Genomic DNA, 23946 nt, shown 5'->3' with positions numbered 1-23946 from the left:
ACATATCGACCTTCTTACATCATTAACGCCCCATAAATCATTTGCATTCCTGTACTCCAACAATGAATCAGCTGAAAGAGGAATGAGGAAAACTGTCCCATTCACAATAGCCTCGAAGAAGATGAAATATTTAGGAATCAACCTAACCAAAGAGGTGAAAGATCTCTACAATGAAAACTATAGAACACTCAAGAAAGAAATGAGAAAGACCTTGGAAGATGGAAAGATCTCTGCTGTTCTTGGATAGGCAGAATTAATATTGTCAAAAAAAATAGCCATACTATCCCAAAGTGCTATACAGATTCAACGAACAGACCTTTCTCAAAAGAAGAAATATGAGTGGTCAACAAATACGTGAAAAAATGTTCAACATCTCTAGCAATACAGAAATGCAAATTAAAACTGTATTGAGATTTCGTCTGACTCCAGTCAGAATGGCAATTATCAAGAATACAAGTAATGATAAATGTTGGTGAGGATGTGGGGAGAAATGTACTCTCATACATTGCTGATGGGACTGCAAATTGTAGATGTCTTTAGCAGATGAATGAATAAAGAAATTGTGGCATGTGTACCACAATGGCATTTTACTGAGTCATAAAGAAGAATGACTTTATGACAGTTCTGGTAAATTGAATGATATGGAGACTATCATGTTATGTGAAATAAGCCAATCCCCAAAAGTCAAAGGTCCAATGTCTTCATTGATATGTGGAATCTAATCCACAGAAAAGGGGTGATGGGGAGAAGAAATGTTCAGTAGATTAGACAAAGGTGAATGAAAGGAAAATAGGGGATAGTAATAGGAAAGACCGTGGAATGAATCTGACATAATTTTCCTATGTACAAATAATAAAATACGTAAGTGAATCCTCCTATTGTGTATATCCACAAGAATGAAGTCCTAATCAGAATAAGAGATAATCTATGCATGTAAATTTTATCAGAATGGATTCAACTGTCATGTCTCACCTTTCAAAAACACTCTTGAATAACCGCCAAAGAAAAAAAATAATAAGGAATCATAGGAAATAACCCATTAATCTAAAGTAAGGAGAAAATAAGAAAGAAAATAAAGAATGGATGGGTCAAGTAGAAAACAAGCATCAAAAAAAGTAAGAAAAGGGCCTGGGGATGTGGCTCAAGCAGTAGTGCGCTCGTTTGGCATGCGTGCGGCCAGGGTTCAATCCTCAGCACCACAGACAAACAAAGATGTTGTGTCTGCTGAAAACTAAAAAATAAATATTAAAAAATTCCCTCTCTCTCTCTCTCTCTCTCTCTCTCTCTCTCTCTTTAAAAAAATTAAGAAAAAAAGAGAAAAGGATCAAGATGAAAAACGTAATTCTGATTATATTACTTAATCATATTAAATGTAAATGGTCTAAATATCTCAATTTAAATGGAAAGATTACAATAATGGATGAAACAATACCCAAATATATAAAGCCTACAAGAAATGTACTTTAAATGGAATTATGGATTAAAAGTAAAAAGTCAAAAGGCTGAATATTTTCTCTACTATGCAGATGCTAATTCACAATAATTTGGGGGGAACTAGAGAAGAATAACGTTACCTTAGATTAGGTAGAGGAAAGTGAAGGGAGGGGAAGGGAGGGGATGTGGGGATAGGAAAGATAGTAGAATGAAACAGACATTATTACTTTATGTATATACGTGGCTGCATGACCAATATGATTCTACAACATGTACATTCTGAAAAATGAGAAATTATATCCCACCTATGTATGATATATCAAAGTGCATAAATTCATTCTACTGTCATGTATAACTAATTAAAACAAATAAAAAAGTAAAAAGATAAAAGACATCATATTAATACTAATCAAAACATAGCTTAAACTAATTCCATTAATGTCAAAATAGACATTTTAGCAAATATTACCAAGGATAAAGAAAGTTACTTTACAATGATAAAGTTTAATTCATTGAGGGAATGTAGCAATAGTAAACACACCTAGTGTACCTCATAACAGAATTTTAAAATACATGAAATAAAATGTGATAGAATTATAAGAAATAGAAAATTTTTTGTTCTAATTGGTTATACAGGAGAGTAGAATGCACTGTGATACATCATGCATAGATGGAGTATAATTTCTCATTCTTCTGGTTGTACATGATATAGAATCCCACCAGTCATATAGTTATATATGTACTTAAGGTATTAATGTCTGATTCATTCTACTATCATTCCTACCTCTATATCCATTCCCTTTTTCTACTCCTTTCTACCTAAAGTAACTCTATTCTTCCTTACCCACTCCCCAATTACACAACAATTTGACCCAGATATCTCACTCTTTGGTTTATACCTAAAGAATTTAAAATCATGATATTACGGTGATGCAGCCACATCAATGTTTTAGCAGTTCAATTCACAATAGCTAAGCTATGAATCCAACCTAGGTGCCCTTTAACAGATGAATAAAGAAAATGTGATATATGCTGGAATATTACTCAGCCTTAAAGAAGAATGGAATTGGGGCTGGAGTTGTGGCTCAGTGGTAGAGTGCTCACCTAGCACATGCGAGGCCCTGAGTTCAGTCCTCAGCACCACATTAAAAAAAAAGGTAAATAAATAAAACAAAGGTATTGTGTCCATGTACAACTAAAAAAATTTTTTTAAAAAGAAGAAGAATGACATTATCACATTTGCCAGTAAATGGTTGAAGATGGAGAATCTCATGCTGAGCGACATAAGCCAATCCCCAAAAAACAAAAGATGAATGCTTTTTCTGATATGTGGATACTTATCCCTAATAAGAAATAGGAAACTTTTTGAAGTGTTGAAAGTATGTCCATTATCTTGATTATGGTGATGGTTTCATGGATACTTACATATCTTCAAAACAAAAAGCCACATGTTTTAAATATGTACTATTGAATATGTCCAACTATATATTTATCAATCTGTTAAAAATATAAAGGAGGGGGCTAGGGTTGTGGCTCAGTGGTAGAGTGCTTGCCTAGCATGTGTAAGGCACTGGGTTTGATTCTCAGGACCACATACAAATAAGCAAATAAAATAAAGCTCCATCAACATCTAAAATTTTTTTTCAAAACTATAAAGAAAACTCAAACAAAAAAAGATATACAAATGGTTTAATAAGTAAACTAGAATCAATTTTTGTTTATCAGAAAACCAATATGCTCTCTGCATTTTACTTTTGAACCAGGAAAAAGTGAGTTGTTGAGTTAACGTTTTTGAAAAGTCTTTATTTTAAAGAACCTAGAACTGACCTTAATATTGAAGTAATACATCATCAGTAGTATTGGGACCCTCTGCATTGTATCCTGCTAAGGAGCATCAGTGAATCATAGCACGTGCATTGCTGGTGAGACTGCAAATTGGTGCAACCACTCTAAAAACCAGAATGATGATTCCTTAGAACACTTGGAATGGAACCACTTATCCCACTCTCCTACATATCACCAAAGGACTTAAAATCAGCATACTATAGTGATGCAGCCACATCAGTTGTTTACAGCAGCTCAATTGACAATGGATAAGCTAAGTAAGTGCCCTCTAGCAGGTGAATGGATAAAGAAACTGTGGTATATATACACACAACGAAATCATACTCAGCCTTAAAGAAGAAAAAAATTAAGGCATTTTCCCTTCAATGGGTGGAACTGTAAATGATCATGCTAAGTGAAATAAGCCAATCCCCCAAAAAACAAAGGCCAGATGTTCTTTCTGTGTTCTCTCTGATATCAGATGCTGACTCACAATTGCCAGTGGTGTGTTGCTGGATTTGACAGAGAGGAGCACGTGGAAGGGAATGAAAATGGGAATGGGAAAGACAGTAGAATGAATCAGATAAACCTTTTATAAGTTCACATGTGAATACACCATCCCTTTAACTCCATATCACAACCACAAAAATGGGAAGTCATACTCCATGTATATATGATATGACAAAATACATTCTACTGTCATATATAACTAAAGATAAGAAGTAAAAAAATTAAAAAAAAAAGAATTACAGTATGTCTCCCTATATTATATTAAATGGGTTCCTTATATTAAATCAAATATAAACCACAAGCCAAAATGTATATTTTAATAGCAATGATACTGAGCGGGAAAATAAATGTCCAATAAAAACTATTGTGAGAATATACTCTTTTAACTTTTATCAAAGAAAATAAACATTCAAAGAAGGAAAACCTGGTGTAGTATGCAATTTAATAAAGTACTTTTAAAGTGAGATTTTTCCATTTTAAGTTTCCAATTTTTATTTATTGTTATGGTAGTTTTATTAAAATAAATACACATTTAATACACTAAACAGTTTTCAACATAAAGCGTCAGAATGTTAAAGAAAAGACTACCAAATTGAGAAAATGCTCAGAGAAATGTTTTGAATGGAAGAGCAATTCACGGCTTTCCTAGGAAACAGTCAAGAGCCGTAGACATAAAGCAGAAGAAGAAACCGTATTTCTGCTGAGAAACAAACTGGTCATTTCTCTCAAGTGGGGAAAATTTGGATGCTAAAATTATTTCCACAACTTGAAGTACATAAAAGCTCCCTTTTGGATGACTCAGACATCTGAAAAATGTTTTAGAGGAACACTGAGACTTTTAAAAAAATATTAATGATTATTAAGTAGAGACCCTAAACTTGGAACTTCAAATAGCATACATAAAAACGATTTCTGCTTCAACACATATAAGAAAACAAACTGCATCAAATTAACAGCCACCACCACAAATGGTCTTTCTTCAGGTCCCTTTCCGCTACCGTGGGAAGAAAATAAACAAAAATGCTCAATTGAATGAATTAAACCAAACCCATTAAGGGAAGCTATTAATTTCCTTGTTTATTATGAATCTTAATATATTTACAAAAGGCCCTTGGAAGCCCAGATGAATCTTTGAAAAATTACAGCCTTTAATTGAAGAAAATTCAGGGAAGGTAAAACTTTTTAAACGATTTGATTGATATATAAAAAGACTCGGGGTCCTAGTCTATAAAATCAGGAGACTTGTAAAGTTTTATTTCAGAGCCTGTCACTCCTATTTCATGGTCAATATCTTCATCTCGTGCCACTGCTGCTAAAGACCAGTTTCTTTACGTGAAAACTTGGCAACTGTGCACAGAAATGTATCCCATGAACTCAAAACGTTCTGATCAGCAGAGCAACCCAGTTGGAGGAAGCTAGTTTTGATAGTTGTTAAGTTGAACAACCTTCCTGCTAGGATACGAATCAGCTCTTATTGTTCATTTTTCCCTAAAGCTTATCCATTGAAAAATCAGTGCATGCTCAAGAGCCCTATCATCATCCTTCTTCTAAGAAGAAGATAAAATGTGGATGAAAATTGTTTCTTCACGAGAAGATTATAGAAGTGGAATATGGCATACCCTCTGTCCAGAAGGGCACTCTTTCTGGAATAGTGATTTTCCAGATAAAGAAAATAATCGGTTCATTTTTACAAAGGTATGACCGAGGAAGTGTCCCTGAAAGTAGGTGCAATTAGTAGTGTTCAGGGATGAAGGTGGAAAAATATCCCTGTTCACGGGGCTCGTCTGTGCCTACAAGACACTGGTGCAAACCCCGAAGTGTTCTCTACAATTGAAATGTGTCATTACTGGTGTTCCAGGTAATTCCAAGAAATTTGCGTTTATATTTCTTTACAGATAGTAGGAAAATCATTTCAACCACTTCCTCATGAGTAAAGTGAGACTCCAAAAAAACCCCAAGAACTTATGTCAATTATGAGCAAAGTCCTCATTTGGAGGCTTTCAGGGGTGTCTTCTTATAGATTCCCACACCCCTGCAATGTGGAGACGGTGGCCACTCCACCAAGAAATCCTCTGTGTACTTTCTGCTGAATGACTTACCATAGGGAAGCCCTTGCTGAGACTAGTCAGTGCAGATAAGAGGGACACAAACTACACAATGATGACATCAGACTCCATCAATGGATATTATAGATGGGGTACTTGTGCCCTGCCCCAAGTTCATGTGCTGAAACCTAATCCCCAGGATGATCTTATTTGGAAATAGCACTTTGCAGAGGTGATAGATAACAGGAGCAGAGCCCTTATGAAGGAGATTGCTGTCCTTGGAAAAGAGAACCCACAGAGCCCACTGGTCTGTAATATGCAGATGCCTAATGAGGGGCCTTCACCAGGCAACAGATCTGCCCATGCCTTGATCTTGGACTTCCAGACTCCAAAACCAAAGAGAATAAATATCTGTTATGGTTAATTCCCCCAGTCTGTGGTATTCTGTTGGAGCAGCCCAAACTGACGGAAACAATAGGTATAAATTACTCCTCTCTCCTTTAATTTCTACTTAGCTGTTAGAGAGTTTGAGGATTTGGAAACTTCCACTGTGTCTTTGAAGATTCTTCTAATTTCAAAGTAAGATAATCTTAAAATGTTATGGAATGATCCTGAATTGCACAGTGCTAAGAGGTCTGCGAGTGCATAGAAAAATAAAAATATATGAATAAATAAATATGTATGCAAACAGATTCACTTCCTAGAACCAAGAAACTGAGCTAATACAAACACCCATATAACAGCTAATATAAAAGGTAAAGCATATTCTGTTTACTGTGTGCAAGACATTGTTATTAGTGCTTCATATCATTTTTTATTCTTCATAATGACCTTATGGATATCTGCAATTATCATCATTCTTTTCCCCACAGGTTAGAAATGGAGGCACAGAGAAATTAAGTATTATTCCCAGAGCCACACAGTTAAAAATGGGTAAATCCAGAATTCAACCCAAAAGTCCATCCTGTTTACTAATAATCTTCACTATCAGTAATAAAAATTTATATTAAACATAGGGTGCTAAGTGATTTGTGAGTTTTATGGCCATATCTAGCTTCCCAAATCACCAGGGGTTTAGGCCTATGCTCATCAGTTTTATCTGGCACTACCAGCTAAAATTAAAGGGTATCATTACCGTTCCTTCTAATGGAGCAGACAGAAATGGTGTCCCATTGCAGTGGTTTATCATTCACTTCTCACCCAATCCATAAGCCTCCCTTTGTCAAGTTACAGTGATCAGCCAGGTGCAAATGATAAGCATGAGAACCAGGAGCCGGAGATACAGCTGTAGTGTTAGGGGAGGGTGGAGTTTGGATGTACTAACTGATAGGGGGCAAATGGGGGAAGAAATCACATCTTGGTGGTGTGGCAAATGTGTCCCCAAACAAGCAGAAGGGGGTAAAGGATTCCATGAAGACGGATGCTCTGACAGTCTTAGGAGTTAAAGAATTACAAAAATACAAATGTAACATGCTAAAGGGGTCTGGAAGGGACTATGGGCCAAGGATATGAAGCGTGAGCTTTATTCCATGATAGTGAAGAATGAATCCCCTCCTGCATGTGTAGAAGTCAGGAGACAGGAGGACCCCTGCTACCTATGTGCCCCAGGTGAACCTGAGACTTCTCCAAGAGAATCCTTCAGGGAAAGCAGCAACCACTCAGCTACCAATTAAATTGGGAGGAACCAAAGTTGCTAGGGCTATTCTTCGATTCCTACAAGCAATATGTTCAGTTTAGAAGGAAAAAAAATGAATTTTCCTTAAATATATATGAAGAAAAAAAAATGGACCAGTTTCTTTATAGCTAAGCTTTTCTTTTAGAATGGACCACCGAGAAGATCACTAAGAGAATAAAATTAGCAGAGAGGGCTCAGGGACCGTGCAGGTGGTTAGGTGAATCGAACTAGAAGACTACTGTCCAATCTTCTAATCGGCCTTGGTAGATAATAGGTATCAGGAGTATGGCCAAAGAGAGGAATGTGGGCACACATGCTGATCCTGATCCTGGAGGAGGGGGGCGGGTAGAAGAGCTAAAACTCAGCTACTGAGCACAATAGCAGGGTTGGGAGCTTGGACACAGAATCACAATATGAATTGAGTTACAGAATTAATTCCTGAGGTTTCAGTTACCATGGTCAGCTCAAGCCTGAAAATATTAAATGGGGAGTTCCCAAACTAAACAAGTTATAAGTTTTAAACTCTCATGCTGCTCTGGAGAGTACCATGAAATCTTGCACGATCCTGCTGTGTCCCACCTGGGATACGCGTCCCCCCCCCCCCGCCTTGTCCCCTACATCCACCGTATCCACTCTCCTGCTGTTGGTCACTCAGTAACCATCACAACTTTTGTTACATGGCAGGTGTTAAAGTCACACTTATTTTACTTAATGATCTCTCCAAGGTAGTGTGCTGGTGATTCAAATATAATAAAAGGAAGACATAAAATGATTTCTTTAAATAAAAATTATATATAATAATATGTTTGAAGAGACATTGAGAGATACAGATTCACTTAAATTTTATTACAGCATGTTGTTATAATTATTCTATTTTATTATCAGTTATTGATGTTGGTGTCTTACTTGGTGAATTGATAGACTCCACTTTATCATAGGTGTGCACATATAGGAAAACACATAGCATACTGTTTGGTACTGTCCGCAGTTCAGGGTATTCACTGGGGGTCTTTGAACATGGATGACAAGGGATGATTGTATCACAATTTGTGCCGAATGTCAAGGCTGCAGGGGCCACAGTGAATGCAGCTGCCTACTTAAGGTTAAGCCTTTTATGTCCCATCAAAGGGCAGAATTGACCTCTGACCCCTGGGTGGTTCTGAATTCACTCTGATTGCATTTGTGTGACCTCCAAAGCAGCCCACATTCAGGAAGATCCTTTTGTTCAGGGTGATATTTTTGTTTTATGAACTGAAAATAATGAACCAGATTTGCTTTTATGTACAGTGATCTTCCTAAGTAGGCTCAAGTTCATTGTTGCTTATCTCTTCAAGGCAAGGGAGAAATCATCACTGAGTAAACTGGCACCTCACTGCAGACGTGATCAAGCTGAGATTGGCAAACAGCCTAGGGTTTATGGTGATCGCTATGTTGTGCCAAAGTGGTATGGAAATGGTGTCTTAGGGAAACTTGTGGGGTTAGGTCTGGGATTTAGAGACCTCGACCATTCAGCCATAGCCTGGAGCAGATTGCAAGGTCACTCAAGTGTTCCATAGGAGAGTGCCCTTAAGTTGCAAAACAAGGATCTGGCAATACCTCAAAATGACATGTGATTTAGCATTGTCTCTCCAGTAGGTGGGAAAAAAGTGCATGAGGGCTAGTAAGTGTTGTCACCTTGGACTTGTGTTTTCAGTTTCAAGAATCCAGAAGGGAAAGGGCAGATGAGCTTAGAAAGCAGAATGCATTCAGGTGGAATGGGTAAATGTCCAGGAGGATTACCAAGACATGCAAAGTCTGAAAGAAGAATGTAACTGAAATTAAAGAAGGTAGAGGAGTCAATGGTTCCTGTTGGGAAAATAAAAGGGTGGGGGGGTTCTGACTTTATCTAAGGGTCAAAGAAAGAATGAGGACAGGAAAGGACCAAAAGATTGAGAATCAAAATCACCTTCCATTAAAAAAATAGAAGTTATAAAGTCCCTAAGTAGAATTACAAGAGGAAAGGGGAATTCAGGAACACAGAGTTAGAACTAGGAACAGATAAAAAGGATCCTTTTCTTTCATGACCCATTAGGATACAGTAGCTATTACAAAATCAGAACCAAACACCAACAGAAAATAAAAAGTGTTGGTGATGATGCAAAGAAATTGGAATCCTTGGATGTTGTGGAGGTGGGATATATAAATTGGCCTGGCTACTGTGGAAAATTATTTGGTAACTTCTCAAAAACTTAAGCATTGAATTACTATGATCTACCAAATTCTAGTCCTTGGTATTCATGTACCCAGAAGAATTAAAAGCAAACACTTGGGAAGATAAGTCTACAGCATGCTCATATTGTCATGAACACAGCCCAAGTACTCACTCATGGCAGAATGGATTTTTTAAATGTGGCCTATGCACATAATGGAATATTTTTCAGCCTTAAAAAGGAAGGAAAGACCAACACATACCATAACATGATTAATTTAAAAACCTCATGCTTAATGAAACGAATCATATACATAAGGCAAAAGTTACATGATCCCACTCATGTGAGGTACCTAGAGTAGTTAATTCTCAGAGACAGAGGGAGAATGGTGGTTGCCAGGTCCAGGAGAGGAGCAAATGGGGAGTGAACGATTATTTAGTATGAAGTTTCTGTCTGGGCCCATAAAGTCAATCAAGAAATGGATAGAAGTGATGGATCTAGAACAACATCCTGAATGACCTTAGTGCTTTGGATTTTACACTGAAAGTTTACAATGGTAAATCTTACATGTATTTTTTTAAAAAGGAGAAAGGATTTTTTTTTAATGGAGTTCAGAAGACTGCATGAATCTTAAGAAATTTCAGCAACAAAGCTGTCTGAGTCTAATTTAAGGACCACAGAGGTCAAGTCATGAAGCAGTGGATATTCACTTTTCCAGTCACTCGTTGATGATCTTCTGGCAAATTCTAAACTCGGGGAGCATTTGTGTGGTTGATCAGAGACAACAATCACAGTCCTCATTTCCAGATGATCATAAGTGGTGTACACTCTGTAGGATGGATTCACAAGGTAAGATTCCTTTCTCTTTCTTCTGCATAACCAGGAAATGGTGCAAATAGCAGAAAAAAACAGAGCATAAGAATTCACAGAAAATAGCATATGCCTAAGGAAAAAACAAAACAAAACACAGTCTGTCTTGACCAGATCAAAGCCATGAGAGAAGTAATGGTTAACACAGAATGAGTGAGTCTCTTTATAGCTATACTTTACTATTCAAGGTGGGGGGTAGTCTGTAAATTAAAGGGCCAAAATGAATGGATTAAAATAACCCTGATTTAGAAACTGTTATTATGGATTTAAATATATATATATATATATATATATATATATATATATATATATATATATATATATATATATGTATATGTATATAACTGTTTCAGAAACCAGAAAAGATAGGACATTAGTGTTCAGGAAGGGGAATAATGTTAAGACTTCAGAAAAAATAAGAAGAAACACCATTCAATGGTGGTAACCACTCCTACAACATTGACAGATATGGTCACATTCTAGAGAAAAGAAAGGTTTGTGGTCAGGTAGCACTGATTATTAGTAATAAAAGCAAAATTTTTGGTCACAGTTTCCAGTAGCCTATGGGAAAGAGTGACTGATTTAATAATAATAATTAAAAAAAACAGGCGGAAAGTAATTATTCCTGACAGCCCCTCTCATAAACGTTTCCAGACCTGTTGCAGTTGGAAAGAACTTAACAGCACAACCAAAACTCTTCTTTATTGTTTCTAATTAATGTAAAAAAATTTAAGGGTCAGTAGTGTTGAGTGAATCAATTTAAGATTTGGCTCTCTGTGGTTAAATCAGAGCTACTCACAAGACTATCCACATGCCACAGACTTTTATCATGAGGGCACAGAAAGAGCTGGTGAATCTAAGAAAATTAAAAGGGAGGTGGGACCTAGAAAGTGATATAGGTAAACCATGGTTTCATCTTTCAAGATAAATTCAGAGTAGAGTGCCACATAAGCTTAATAAACATATGAAGATATTTTATTCACTACTATGTATGATAAGTGGAGAAGAATTCATGTAGAGGGTGAGTATCAGGGACAGGTAAATAGTCCAATTTTAGATTCCTGGAAAACATCATCATGGCAATAGCATAAATAAGGGCCATAACATAATGTTGAAGTCAGGATGCAGAAATTTTAACAGGGGGCCATTAAACAGTAAAAACATCACAGGAAGGAATGGACATGCACAAGCAGAGACCCAAATGGTAAGATATCTGGGAGCAAGCATTGAAAGAATGATGAAGGAAACAGATGAGAGGCATTGCTACCACGTGGGAGATTTGCAACCTAAGTCAGAAGACAGAGGCTGGTCAAAACAGATCTGTTTCCAATTTCTCTGTGTATTAATTATATATGGCTTGGGATAATAGAATTTATCATCCTGTTGATGCATAACTTTTTATTAATGGCCTCATCAGATAGCCGGGGCCAAAAAGTCTGAAAAAGAGCTCATTATTTATGTCTAGATGGAAGAATAGCTGGACCTTTTCACTGTGGAATCTACAATCAGAAGCCAGTGCTGTTCGGTGATTTTCCAATTCAGCACATCAGAGAGGATAAGAAAGCTACAGTCACAAGCAACTTTGAAATCCCATAGAGTTGAAGGATAGTGGGAAGCAGGAGAGATTTTCTCTAAAGAGAACTATTCCTGAAACGCAAAATTATGATAGGAGAAAAGGGAAACAACAACAACAAGAAAGTTGGATAAAAACAAAGCAGTTTAAAGTGAAAAGTAAAGTATCATTTTGGACCAGATTCTTACAAAAAGTAACCATTTCACGTCTTATTGAGAAGCAAGGTAGAATGCAAAAAAATATGTAAGAAGACTTTTGCTATATGGATTTGGATATGGGAAAATATTGAAAGGTAAAAGTTTATTTGGAAGAGAAATTGAAGCAAGAAAGATGGAGAGAAAGATGCTTTTATTAAGTAACTTAGTTAGGTTTATTTGAAATGGGAAAGAGCTACAAAAGATCATATCATTTTTTTTTAATCTAGAAGGAAAGTAAAAAGGAAACAGTTTTGAGTGTAAAGTACAATGAAAACATGCTTTGAATCATCCTATATAAAGGTCAGGTAATACCATTATAGATTATTTACTTGGACTTTTTATAACAAAGAAAAACTGATCTGGGATTTAGGAGTAAAGATCAAGTTGACAGAAACAAGAATTAGGTTCGACTGTAAAGGTATCAGTGGATGGTCCTTAATCAAATGCCCTTGTTCCTTCTGAGAAGTTCCAGTGAAATGCCTATAACGTTTCTTTGCTTCCTACTCTTCTCTGGTTCACCAGCTGTTGCAGGCTTAAAATAAAGAAATCTGAGCTTAGATAAGGCTTTCTGGGGAAACAGGTGGAAGAAAAGTGTCACTGCCAAAATCACAGGCGGACAACCTTTCAGAAGTGGAATGACGCATTTCTGCCACTGGTTCCCAGGTCCAGAGGGGAGAGGTAGGTACTAGAAGGCAGGTAAGTGCCCTTCCAACAACATTCTCATCTCCTATCTCAAAAGTGCCTCATACATTCATATTCTGTTTCATCCTTCTTCCTTTAGATCCTGTTCCCCTCAAGATGGACTGCAGAGATATCCCCAGGAATCTGAATAGGAAAGGCACATCGCCAAATATGGCGCACTTGAAGAGAGGGAAGAATGGAGGCCAGTAGAGGCTGGGATGCCAATCATCACTGGAGGCCAGCAGGGCATGGGGGTGGGAGAAGGACCAGAACGTGAAGAAAGTATGAATGTAGGGGTGGCGGGAAAATGTCACTGCATTTGCAATGAAGCAAGATCCCAGTGGGGAGGGGGGGTTAATAGTCCAGGTTTACTGTAAAGTGGCTTTGAGAGAGGTCTGGAGTACATGGACCATAGTTTACCAGTCTGGGGACCTTAAGCATGATCAAGTTAGCACCAAGCACCAAACATTGCCTCCTCATGCACCACCCAGCAAAGGTAACAAAGGACCATATCTTATCCTATCTGTTCCTTCAAATCTACCTAAAACATCATCCCCAGATATTTTGGGATAAAAAGAATTCACAATAGAACATATGCTCCCCATTTATCATCACATTTTTTTCCCCTTGACAGTAAGACTAGCAGAAAGTGAGTAGTTGAGCATATAGCTGTTAAAAGAACATCACGAACAGCTGGAAATTGAACTAAACAAATCCAGGTTATAGCCTGAAACATCCAAATGTTTCCTAATATCCCACAATAGATCCATATATAAGGAGCAAATTCTATTTACAGTTTTATTTCCTCCTGGCGTAACTAAACTCCATCATTTTATTACTTTGCGTATAACGTTGCACTGCTTCATAATTTCCCCAAATTCATCCTTTTTCAAGCCTTAAAGGGAAGACCTGCCATTTCCACTTTCCATTATGTAACAAACAGATTTATAATTTCCCTATTCGTGTTCTTCTCCCGTCTAATGAAGAAGCTGAATGCAAATCTATTTTGCATATGGCAGATATTTCAAGGGCCACAGATTCTACAATAACACCAACGCTTTTCCAACAGAGCTTAAGGTCTGGGATTTTAAAATCCCACTCTTCTTCAATGATTACAGGTTTCAATTTTATTTCTACATTGAGGTTTGCATTGCACCGAATTTCAGAAACACTCTTCCTGTTTGGGAAGCATAACTTTCTTCTCTCCCCGATTCTATAGAAATTATGTGCCAAGTTCCGTGTTTCTAGGATATGTGCACTAGGAATTTGCTTTCCTCTGTTATTACTTAGCAACCCGAGGATATCTGTAACCATAGCACACCCATCTGAATTTAGTCGTTTAACAAAAGTGGAGATATTTAATGCTCTCTCTCTCTCTCCACACTTTGGTTTTTTTTTCAGATGACAAGAAATATTGTCACCGCACTGTCATGGAAACAAATGGAAACTGCAAGACATGAACTTGAAGAGCCTTTAGAAATGCTTTGTTGGAGTGTTGTTGTTGTTTTCTTTTTTGTTTTGTTTTGTTTCACCTCAAGCTGATTCCACTCCGCAGAAAGGCAGTTATCCATTTGTTATGAGCTACTCCTATATATCCAATGTAAAAATCCATTTCAGTTTCCTTTAACATTCCCGAAGGCAAAGCACAACATTTAATGTTCTTATTGTGACTTCTGAAAGAAACATTAAAATGGCAATTGCAAGAATCACCATTAATTAGAAAGTGCCTTTTAGATCTAGTTCTCATACACACTAGTTGTGTGACTTACCTTGTTTTAAACCAGGAAAACCTCAGCATGACTAGCATTTTGATTGAGATGATTCTTTGTCATGGGGCTTGGTGTGTGCATTAAAGCAGGTTTAGGAGCACTCCTGGCCTCTCTTCCCATGAGATGTCAGTAACATCCTACATCCCACTTTTGACACAACCAAAATGTCCCCAGACCTCGTCCTGGGATGCAAAGCTCCTTTTGTTAACCACAGTCTTCAACCTGACTTTCCCCTCTTCTGTAAAGTGACCCTAATGAAAGTAGAGAGAGGCTGGTTTTTTTTAAAGGTGAAATGATGCATCTGTTACATAAATATTAGGTGTTACGGTTTTAGAGTCACATTTGTTTATTCACATTGCCTTTAAGAAATCTTCACTGGTAACAGGTCTCAGATGGCAGAACATGATGAGGGTGTTCAGGAGAAATGTATCCCCTTTTTAACTGCAAAATCAATAGTTAAGAATTTACAGACACATCTATGATTTGAGTGTGAAATGGATATTTGATCCAAATTACCACTGAGGTTTATTCTAGCTTTGAAGATTCTGTGGGAGGGAAATAAAAATAGTGTGGGATTAATCTTTCCAGAATAGTAAATACCCATTCTCTAGAAGCTTATTGATTCCCGGTTGTTAGAACAAAATTGACTTGCTTTAAAACTATGTGCTGTCCTTGTCTATATGTGGTCTCACAAGCAAACTGTTCAGCTTGAAACTGTAGATCTTTTCTGGATATGCTCCTGCAAAGATATTCTACCTCTAAGAAAACTGAAGGAAGTTGGTAGTCATGACTTTGGAGAAGATGACTTGGAGAAAGTATGGCTAAAGTGATCCATTCAAGACCAAACACTTTATTATTTGGTGCAGCTAAATAGACAAAATAAATGGGAGGCCGACTCCATGCACAGCAGGAGTAACAACCATATTGAAGGCAGAAAATGAAATAGTCCTATTGTGGGTGAATCTTAAAGGATAGTGAGTCTGGATCATTTTACATTTTTCTGAGACCTATAACTTCAAACACTCCTCCTGGAAATCTTAGAAGTTTGACAGTTTTCCTGCAGTGTTATTTTTAAAAATAAAAGGAACAAAAACATCTATGGGTAAGAAGAGATCTTCGGCACTCAATTTTTGTTCTTTTATTATTTCTTCCACAGAAAAAGAGGAAGGTTACTGAACGCAATTGTTAGATGCAATTGTCTCTTTGTGCAAGTCATTTTTTTGCATAATGTCAAGCAAACAAACACAAAAGATTCAGAAGCACAGACAAAATGAGTTAAAAGATGAGGAGAGTTTAAAATAAATATCTTCTTGTTGCTAGCGACATTCAAGTAGTACACAAACAGGCTGTAAATGTTGGAAAACTGAGGGCACACAAGTGAAGGACATCAAATGAGAAAAGGTGACCTGGCTTTGGGGTTTATTTAACTCCCTTAAATGGAATATTAACAAATAAACCCACAGATTTGGAGCAATGACAAAATATCTGGAAAATTAAAACATTTTTTTTCCTTCATTTTAATCCTGTGTTAGGCTGCTCAAGAAATATTTACATCCCCAGATGTAGCATTTATGATAAATGCACAATTGCACAGCATATTTAAAAAGAAAAAAAATTTAATTTTGTTTGTTTTTGACAGACAACATTGGAGAAGAAACAATATTTTTTCATACTAGAGTATCTGGTCCTTTAAATCTTGGCAGATAAAGGAAACTTCCATGAAAAAGAAACATTTTTCCTCTTGGGTTTAAACATATAATAAAACGTTGCTGACAGGCTAATTATAAATGTTTTATATATTTTGTACATATGTGCTCCTCTCTAGACCAATTTAATTCCCATTAATGCTAATCTTGTTAATACCACTCAGAGAGCAAAGGAATACTCTTAATAAACTCTTGATTTATTTGAGTGATTTAAATGCGGGAAGGCGAAGAACAGACGGGAGAAGAGGAAAAGTCACCATTTTACCCAGAACTGCATGTCTTAGAATATTTTCCAAATGTGAATGAGCAGTAGGTGATAATTGGTAGAAAGAGGAAATGGAGAAATAAAGAATAAAGGGACCAAGTATCAGTCCTCCACCCATGAAAAATAAGAGCATTGCCAATGAGCTGTTAATTGAGCATTTCTTTAGTACTAGCTCCAATGTTAACAGTGAGATATTACAAAGAAAGGTAGATTTTCTTTCTTCAAAGTGAGAGAAGGAAAAATGAGATTGGTACTGGAGGTCCTAATTGAAGTGGGTCTCTCTTAAGAAAAAAAAAAAGATAGCCCAAAATATAAGAATCCAGTGATTTCTGGCAAACTCAAGTCAAGTATTGGTCAGTTAAATTTTTGTGTCTCAAGGTATTTTGATCAGCCAATAGCTAAGACTGGCTCTCCAAAGAGGTTGTGTCCAGGTCTTAGTGGTTTTCTGGAGTACAACTATGTAGTGATACTGGATGCCATAAGGCTAGCCTTGAGCTTAGAAAGCAATAAGAAATCTCTGTCTGTCCCTTTTCAGATCATCCTAAAACTAACTTCTAAACTGGAAAGTTTAGTTCTCATTCTCCCTAGAAAAAAGTGGCACAGAATAGAAAACAAATGGAAAATGGGATTTTGTCCAGGATTCATCATCTGACGGAAGAGCTTTCCCTTTACTTACAGAAGTGGTTTCCAAAGACAGGCAGCTCCATCATTTAACCTCCCTGAGACTCGGTTTCCCTTATCTGTAAAATCTGAGATTATGATCCCCATGTTCTATGTTCTTATACCAACCTCTTAGTCCTATAAGGATCAAAACATGTATCTGAAAGCACTATAAAAACCTTGAAGTGATGTGCAAATATATAGTGTTATTAAATGATAAATGATTTATGAAAAAAAATGTGGCAGAAGAAGGGAGAAAAACATAAAGATAGATATTAATTTTACCAGGGTCTTGTATTAAAAAGAGAGAGAAAAGGGATGGGGGGGGGCAGAGATTACCCTCATGATTTTCTTCAAATTTTTTTAATGGAAATTAAAATGCATATACTTGATGACTGGGTATGTAGAACATAAAATAAAATTGAACGTATTTATATGAGAGAAGGAAGGTTTCCTTTTCTGTTTATCCAAATGCATGACGTCGATTGTACATTAAGATGGGGAGGAGGAGTGAACAATCATTCATTGCAAAAAAAAAAAAAAAAACTGAAACAAATATTGTCAGCACAAATATTAAACTGCCTTTTCTCTACCGATTGGTAAAAAAATATATTATATTTCCATACTTTTTTTTTCTTTTTAAATTATATTTGTTATCCATCCCAGCCGAAGTTGTGCCCGGTCATCTGGTAGGGCCGGTAGAACTCACGCAGCCTCTGCACCACCTCCTGGGCGATCTCGGGGTGGGTCCTGCCCTTGGTCTTGCCCAGGCAGTGGGGTTTGCTGCTGCCCTCGGCCTTCTTGAGGCAGGGGAAGCCCTTGGTCTTGTTGAAGTAGAAGTGCTTGTCGGTGATGATGCGCTTGAGGCCCAGGAAGTCCTGCACGCGGCCCAGCTCGCCGGCCGGGTCGCTGATGAGCCGCTCGCCGCTCGCGAAGAGCATCTGGCCGATGGGGAAGTGGCGCAGCCAGTGCTCCAGGTGCTTGGCGTAGATCTGGATGGCGCTCCACGACGTGTCGATGAGGCCCGTGCTCCTGTTTTTGAACGTCAAGCTCTCTAAGGTGGGGATGTCGGGCCGCTTGGAGAGCGTCTGCGTGTAGTCCGAGATGGCCCTGGTCACCGGGTCGCGCACCCCCACGATGAGCTTGGTGTCCTTGGACATGGCCGAGATGCGCGCGGGCGCCTCCCGCGTGACAAAGTAGCTGGGCATCTTCTCCATGGTTATCTGCCCGTCCAGGGTCCTGGGCATCAGATCCCTGAGGAAAGCAGAGAAGTATCTAAGTTAGTGACGGAAGAGCTTTCCCTTTACTTACAGAGGTGGTTTCCAAAGACAGGCAGCTCCACGTGGGATCTAATCCAGACTTCCTGGGTTTTCCAACTGCACCTCCCCATTTACTAACTGCGGAGAAGTCACATAATCACTCTGACCTCTAGGTGCCCCATGCATAGAGTGGAGAATAATGTCGCCTTTTTCATGCAGTTGTTGAGATGATTAGTTGAGTAAATGTACCTCAACAGCTTAGAAATGTGCTAGGCACAGAATAAGTACTCTGTTTTTAATTTTATTTATTTTAATTTTCTGTTAAGGTTTTTATTTTATTTATCTTAATATTTATTGTTTTAGTTATGGATGGACACATATCTTTATTTTATTTTTATGTGGTGCTGAGGATGGAACCCAGTGCCTCACAGCATGCTAGGTGAGCCCTCTACTTCTGAGCCACAGCCTCAGCCCAAGTTTTTATTTTTTTATGATGGATCTACAATGCTGGGAGAAAATAACCTTGGTCAAATTCTTTAGGTAAATCAGAATACTCTGCTAATTAACATGATCGTGACGATTTCTGTCTTGTGGATTCTTCCTCATGAGTAATAGAACCATTTTGTCATGTTTGAATAGAAATCTCACCAGAGTCTGGAGAGAGCAGTAATAAACCCAATTACACTGCTATGAGATTGTATTAACATATTCATGCTCTTCCTATCCATATTTTATTCTATTTCTCGTGACTGTCCATTTTGTCCCTGACACAATAATCCAGTAATTTCTCTCAGGGTATTCCTATGGACAAAGCAATGATATTTAACATGATATCATAACATAGAGTTGTCCTCCCTTATCCACCATTTTTCTTTCTTTGGTTTCAGTTACCTGCCCTTGACTGTGGTCCAAAAATATTAAATGGAAAATTCCAGAACTAAGCAATTCATAAATTGTAAATCATATGCCATTCAGAGTAGCATGATGAAATCTCACCATGTCCTACTCTGACTTGCCCAGGATGTGAATTGTTCCTTGGCCCAGTGTAGCCATGATGTTTGCATTTCTATCCATTAGTTCACTTGGTAGCAAATTTAGTTAACAACTTGACTGTCACATTTAGCAGTGTTTTTGTTCAAGTAACACCTGTTTTATTTAATAAGAGCCCCAAAGTGCAAGAGAATCAGGTCACAGAAATGAATGTACAGATTAACTCTGGTACCAGGTAACAGAGCTGCAGGGCATATAGGGAAAAAAACATGAGCAGGAGAGAGAAAACCTATTGGCTCTTCCAATTTAAGTATGGTTCCATTAAAAGCGTTATTTATTTGAAATATGTGCTGTGTATTTTTTCCTAACATTAAAGCATTGTCTTTCTAATTCCAAGTTTTCTAAGAAGTAGATGTTGCTCCAATCAGTATTAGGTAAAATGATTTTGGGAAATTTATTGCAATGACTCAATGTGTTTTGTCCTTTGATCTATTGATAAAAAGAATCCCACTTATAAATATCCTTATATTGCATTTACATTTATTCCTGGAATAAACTCTGTTGTTGATGGTGTGCTGTTAGTTGCATATAGTTTTGGATTTGACTAGTCATTATTTTGTTTTGAAGTTTTCATCCACATTCATTAATGAAACGTTCCTGACATTTTTCTTCTGTTAATAGCTTAATCAATTGTTAGACTATACATTATTCTATACTATTCTACATATAAAATGGGTTGAAACCATTCCATATTTTTCTATTTTTAAAAAAATTAACAAAATAATTTTCTATAAATGTTTCTTGACAGTCATCTACAAAGACATTTCATATTCCTATTCTGCAGAATGAAAGTAGCAAAGATAATATGATCTTTAAATATTTTTCTCACTTTCTTGTATACGTATTAGCCTTTTTGCAATGCTTTGCCTTGTGTTTTGTTGATTTGGAAAATCATTATTTTTCTAAAAGTCATTCACTAAGTAGCTAGAGTTATATCCCCATTTTCAACCATGCTTTTGTATTTTTTTTCTTTCCTTCTATCTTCTTGGTTCAATTATCTTTTCTAATTCACTGATCTTCATTTTTATTTTTTCTAATGTCTCTATTTTTTAAAGTTATATTTTTTATGGTTCTTCAAACTTATTTTATGGATACTTACCTCATTGATTCCAATTTATCTTTTAAGTAATAAAAGCATTCGCAGGCTATATTTTTCTCTTCAGGTACAGTCTTGGTCAAAAATCCCCAAAGCTTTGACATGCATTCTTGTTATTATGGTAAGTAAGTCAATATTTAGTGATTACATTTTACAGTTTGATTTCCCTCCTGATTCAGGCAAGCATTATCCAGGGGTGTGCTTATTTTTAAATCTGTTAATTCATCATCTTATTAATTTTGTAATCAGCGTCTGCTATGCATTTGCAATGAAAGGACATATATTGTGTTGTGAGTTTGGCTTTGTAACTGCCTCAAATTTTGTCCCACTTATACCCTTATGTCCTGCTTACACCCTTTAATGAACATCCATTGTAGAAAATGTCAAACACAGAAGTAGAGAAAATTGCAAACTGAATTACAGGTACCTTACATTCAGCTTCAAAAATTAAAAACTATGACATTTTTCATTTATCAATCCCCTCATTTCCATAGCCCCACCATGTCAACTGGATTATATTGACAACACAGGTTAGCATATCACTTGGTTTGTAAATACTCCATCTGCATGATTATCTGACACAAATCCTGCAACTTTTATGATGACCTGTCACTGATAATCCTTTCCTCTTAATGACACAGTTTTTCTGCTACTTTCATTTTCTTCGGTAATTTCAATGAGGTTAATTTTATCTTTTGGGGGAGAGGGTAAAAAGATCATTAGATATTTGATTTCTCTTGCTTTTATAATGGTTAAAAGAAATTTGCAATTTCTTCTTTTTTTAACATAACTGTGATGTTCCTCACTAGCCACTATGAAATATACCTTAAAGTTTGAGTATATTAAACAAAGAACAGGGAGTTTGAGAGGGGACACACATTGTCCTTTGTCACCTATGCATGCCTATTGCATTGTATGACTCTGGTCCTAGAACTGAGAAGTTGGTCAGAATAATCTTCTTTGCATTGTAATATCCTTTTTGTAATTTTTAGATTATTTTCTTATTGCAGTTTGGATTTTAGTATCCAATTTTGTCTTTCACAAAAAGACAAAATGCAATTTCAGCCATTCAGAGATGGCTGAAATTCTCTGAAATTTGTCCAAATGCATGGAAAAATCTCAGGCTATAAAAAAAAGCAAACAAGGAATACATGAAATGATAAGAAAGAAAATTGTTGAATAAAAAAAATATAATAAGTCAGCATTCCTTCTTTTTTCCTATAATCTTTGATTTTGACTACTTTATTTCAAGTCTTGGCCAAAATCTAAAGTCCTGATAGCTGATTTTACTCCAGATCTCCTGGATGCCTTCTCTTGGGGGGTGGGAGGGATAAGTACACTTACCCCTCCTCTCAGAGATTGAAGCTATAGATTATGCTGCCTCCCCCCAAAAAATACTAAGATCTCTGAAAAAAAAGAAGCCATACTTTAAATTATTTTAATAGAGTAGGGAAAAGAGCTATCCCAAATAGGAGTTTGAAGAGGAAGCAGCTAAAATAGGATTTTAAAAGGAAAACATATGAAATATATACTCTCATCTGCAGGAGAAGGAGAACCAACTGGTTAGCATGGGGTCGGGGGAGAGTTGGGCTGAACTACAAGCTGCCTGCAGGTTACTCTTTTCAAAAAGGATAAAGTAATAGTCTAAATAAATCCTAAACAAAATTTAGATTGTAAAAAAAGTTGCTTTTCTTTTTAAATGGTCACACTGCAGGATTCTTTACATTGTAATATCTTTTTTTCAATTTTTAGATCATTTTCTTATTGCAATTTGGATTTTAGTATCCCCCAAAAGTACTCATCTTTCACAAAAAGACAAAATGCACTTGTAAATTGCAATACCGCATTTCAGGTATTTAGGAAAACTTGGAAATTGTCCTTTTTTTTTTTTTAATCTGAGTAAGGCCCATGTTTTGACTTGACTCTGTGTAAGCACATGGCCCAGGATGGGCAATGAAGAGTCTGTTTCAGTAGAGGGAGAGGTTTTTAGAAATACCAGACAGGCTCTGGGAGAACAAGATGTGTGAGAAGACACATGGTGTTTCCCTGAAGGCAAAGCAGGTGAGAATTGAAAGTTGGGAAGATGAGGCCCGAGGAGGACTTTATTTCCAGACTATGTAGTATATAGATTATTCCAACATCAACTCTAAATTATGAATAGGGTTTGAAGAATTCTATAATAGGTATGGGGGTGGAGAATGGAGTAGAGACCAAAATTACCAGAAGAAATTAGAAAGCAATAGTTGATTTTCTTAAAGAAGTCAAACATAAGCAGAGCTTTCACATGCAAATTAAGGATTATTACAAGATGAGTTATATACATTTGTTCTTTGCCTCCAAAGAACTCAATGACAATTCACCATAGCCCCAATTGGAAAGCAGGCTAAGGCTCCACCAACAGATGAATCGTAGGCAGAAGGTGGTAAATCCATACAAAATGGAATATTATTCAGCCACAAAGAGAACGAAAATTCTATCATATGCTACAAAATGGATGAACCTTGAGGATATCACACTAAGAGAAATAAGCCAGTCACAAAAGGGCAAATACTGCCTGGTTCCACTTATATGAGGTAGCTAGTCAAAATCATGGAGTCAGAAAGAATGATGGCAACTAGGGGCTGGGAATGGGGAATTATTTAATGAGTATACAGTTTTAGTTTGCTACGACTAAAAGTTTCAGAGATTGACTGAGTAACAAAGTGCACATATTTAACGCTGCTGAACCTAAAAATAAATTTAGCATAGTGAATTTTATGTTAGATATAAATATATAATATAAAATATATATAAATATATAATATTATATATAAATATATTAAATATAAAAATATATATAAATATATAATATATATATATGTATATATATATATATATATATATATATATATATATATATATTATCTAAAGGTTTGTTAAATAACAAAAAAGAACTCAAGAAAAGAAAAAGGCTTTAATGGCATTATAAGATTTAGTTACACAAAGGGTCATTTGGCCTTCCAGGTAATTAAACATGAGAACAAGTACTAGAGGAAGCTGTGGTTTTTTTCTTTCCTCTTCCTAGACCAAAGAAAAATAAAATAATTCATGACATTTTATGAAGTTGATCTGAAATCAGAAAATGCGGCCTGGGGCCTATCTCT

General features: G+C 36.6%; 1 protein-coding gene across 1 annotated transcript; it reads right to left on the bottom strand.

Moving 5' to 3' along the window:
• Window positions 1–18051: 18051 nt before the first annotated feature.
• Window positions 18052–18657, bottom strand: LOC101971277 (heparan sulfate glucosamine 3-O-sulfotransferase 3A1). The gene has a single exon (XM_005338869.4). It carries the CDS (start codon window positions 18643–18645, stop codon window positions 18052–18054), a length of 594 nt encoding a protein of 197 aa, XP_005338926.3. The 5' UTR covers window positions 18646–18657.
• Between the last annotated feature and the right edge of the window lie 5289 nt (window positions 18658–23946).

The sequence above is a fragment of the Ictidomys tridecemlineatus genome, chromosome 9, assembly GCF_052094955.1.
Source record: "Ictidomys tridecemlineatus isolate mIctTri1 chromosome 9, mIctTri1.hap1, whole genome shotgun sequence".
NCBI classification, from domain to species: Eukaryota; Metazoa; Chordata; class Mammalia; order Rodentia; family Sciuridae; genus Ictidomys; species Ictidomys tridecemlineatus.
The sequence above is the reverse complement of the archived record's forward strand: the minus strand, read 5'-3'. Positions and strand labels throughout refer to the sequence as shown.

What these genes read in the sequence shown, in the direction of transcription:
- LOC101971277 (XM_005338869.4), bottom strand. Translation starts at nt 18,645, where the DNA reads ATGCCCAGGACCCTGGACGGGCAGATAACCATGGAGAAGATGCCCAGC.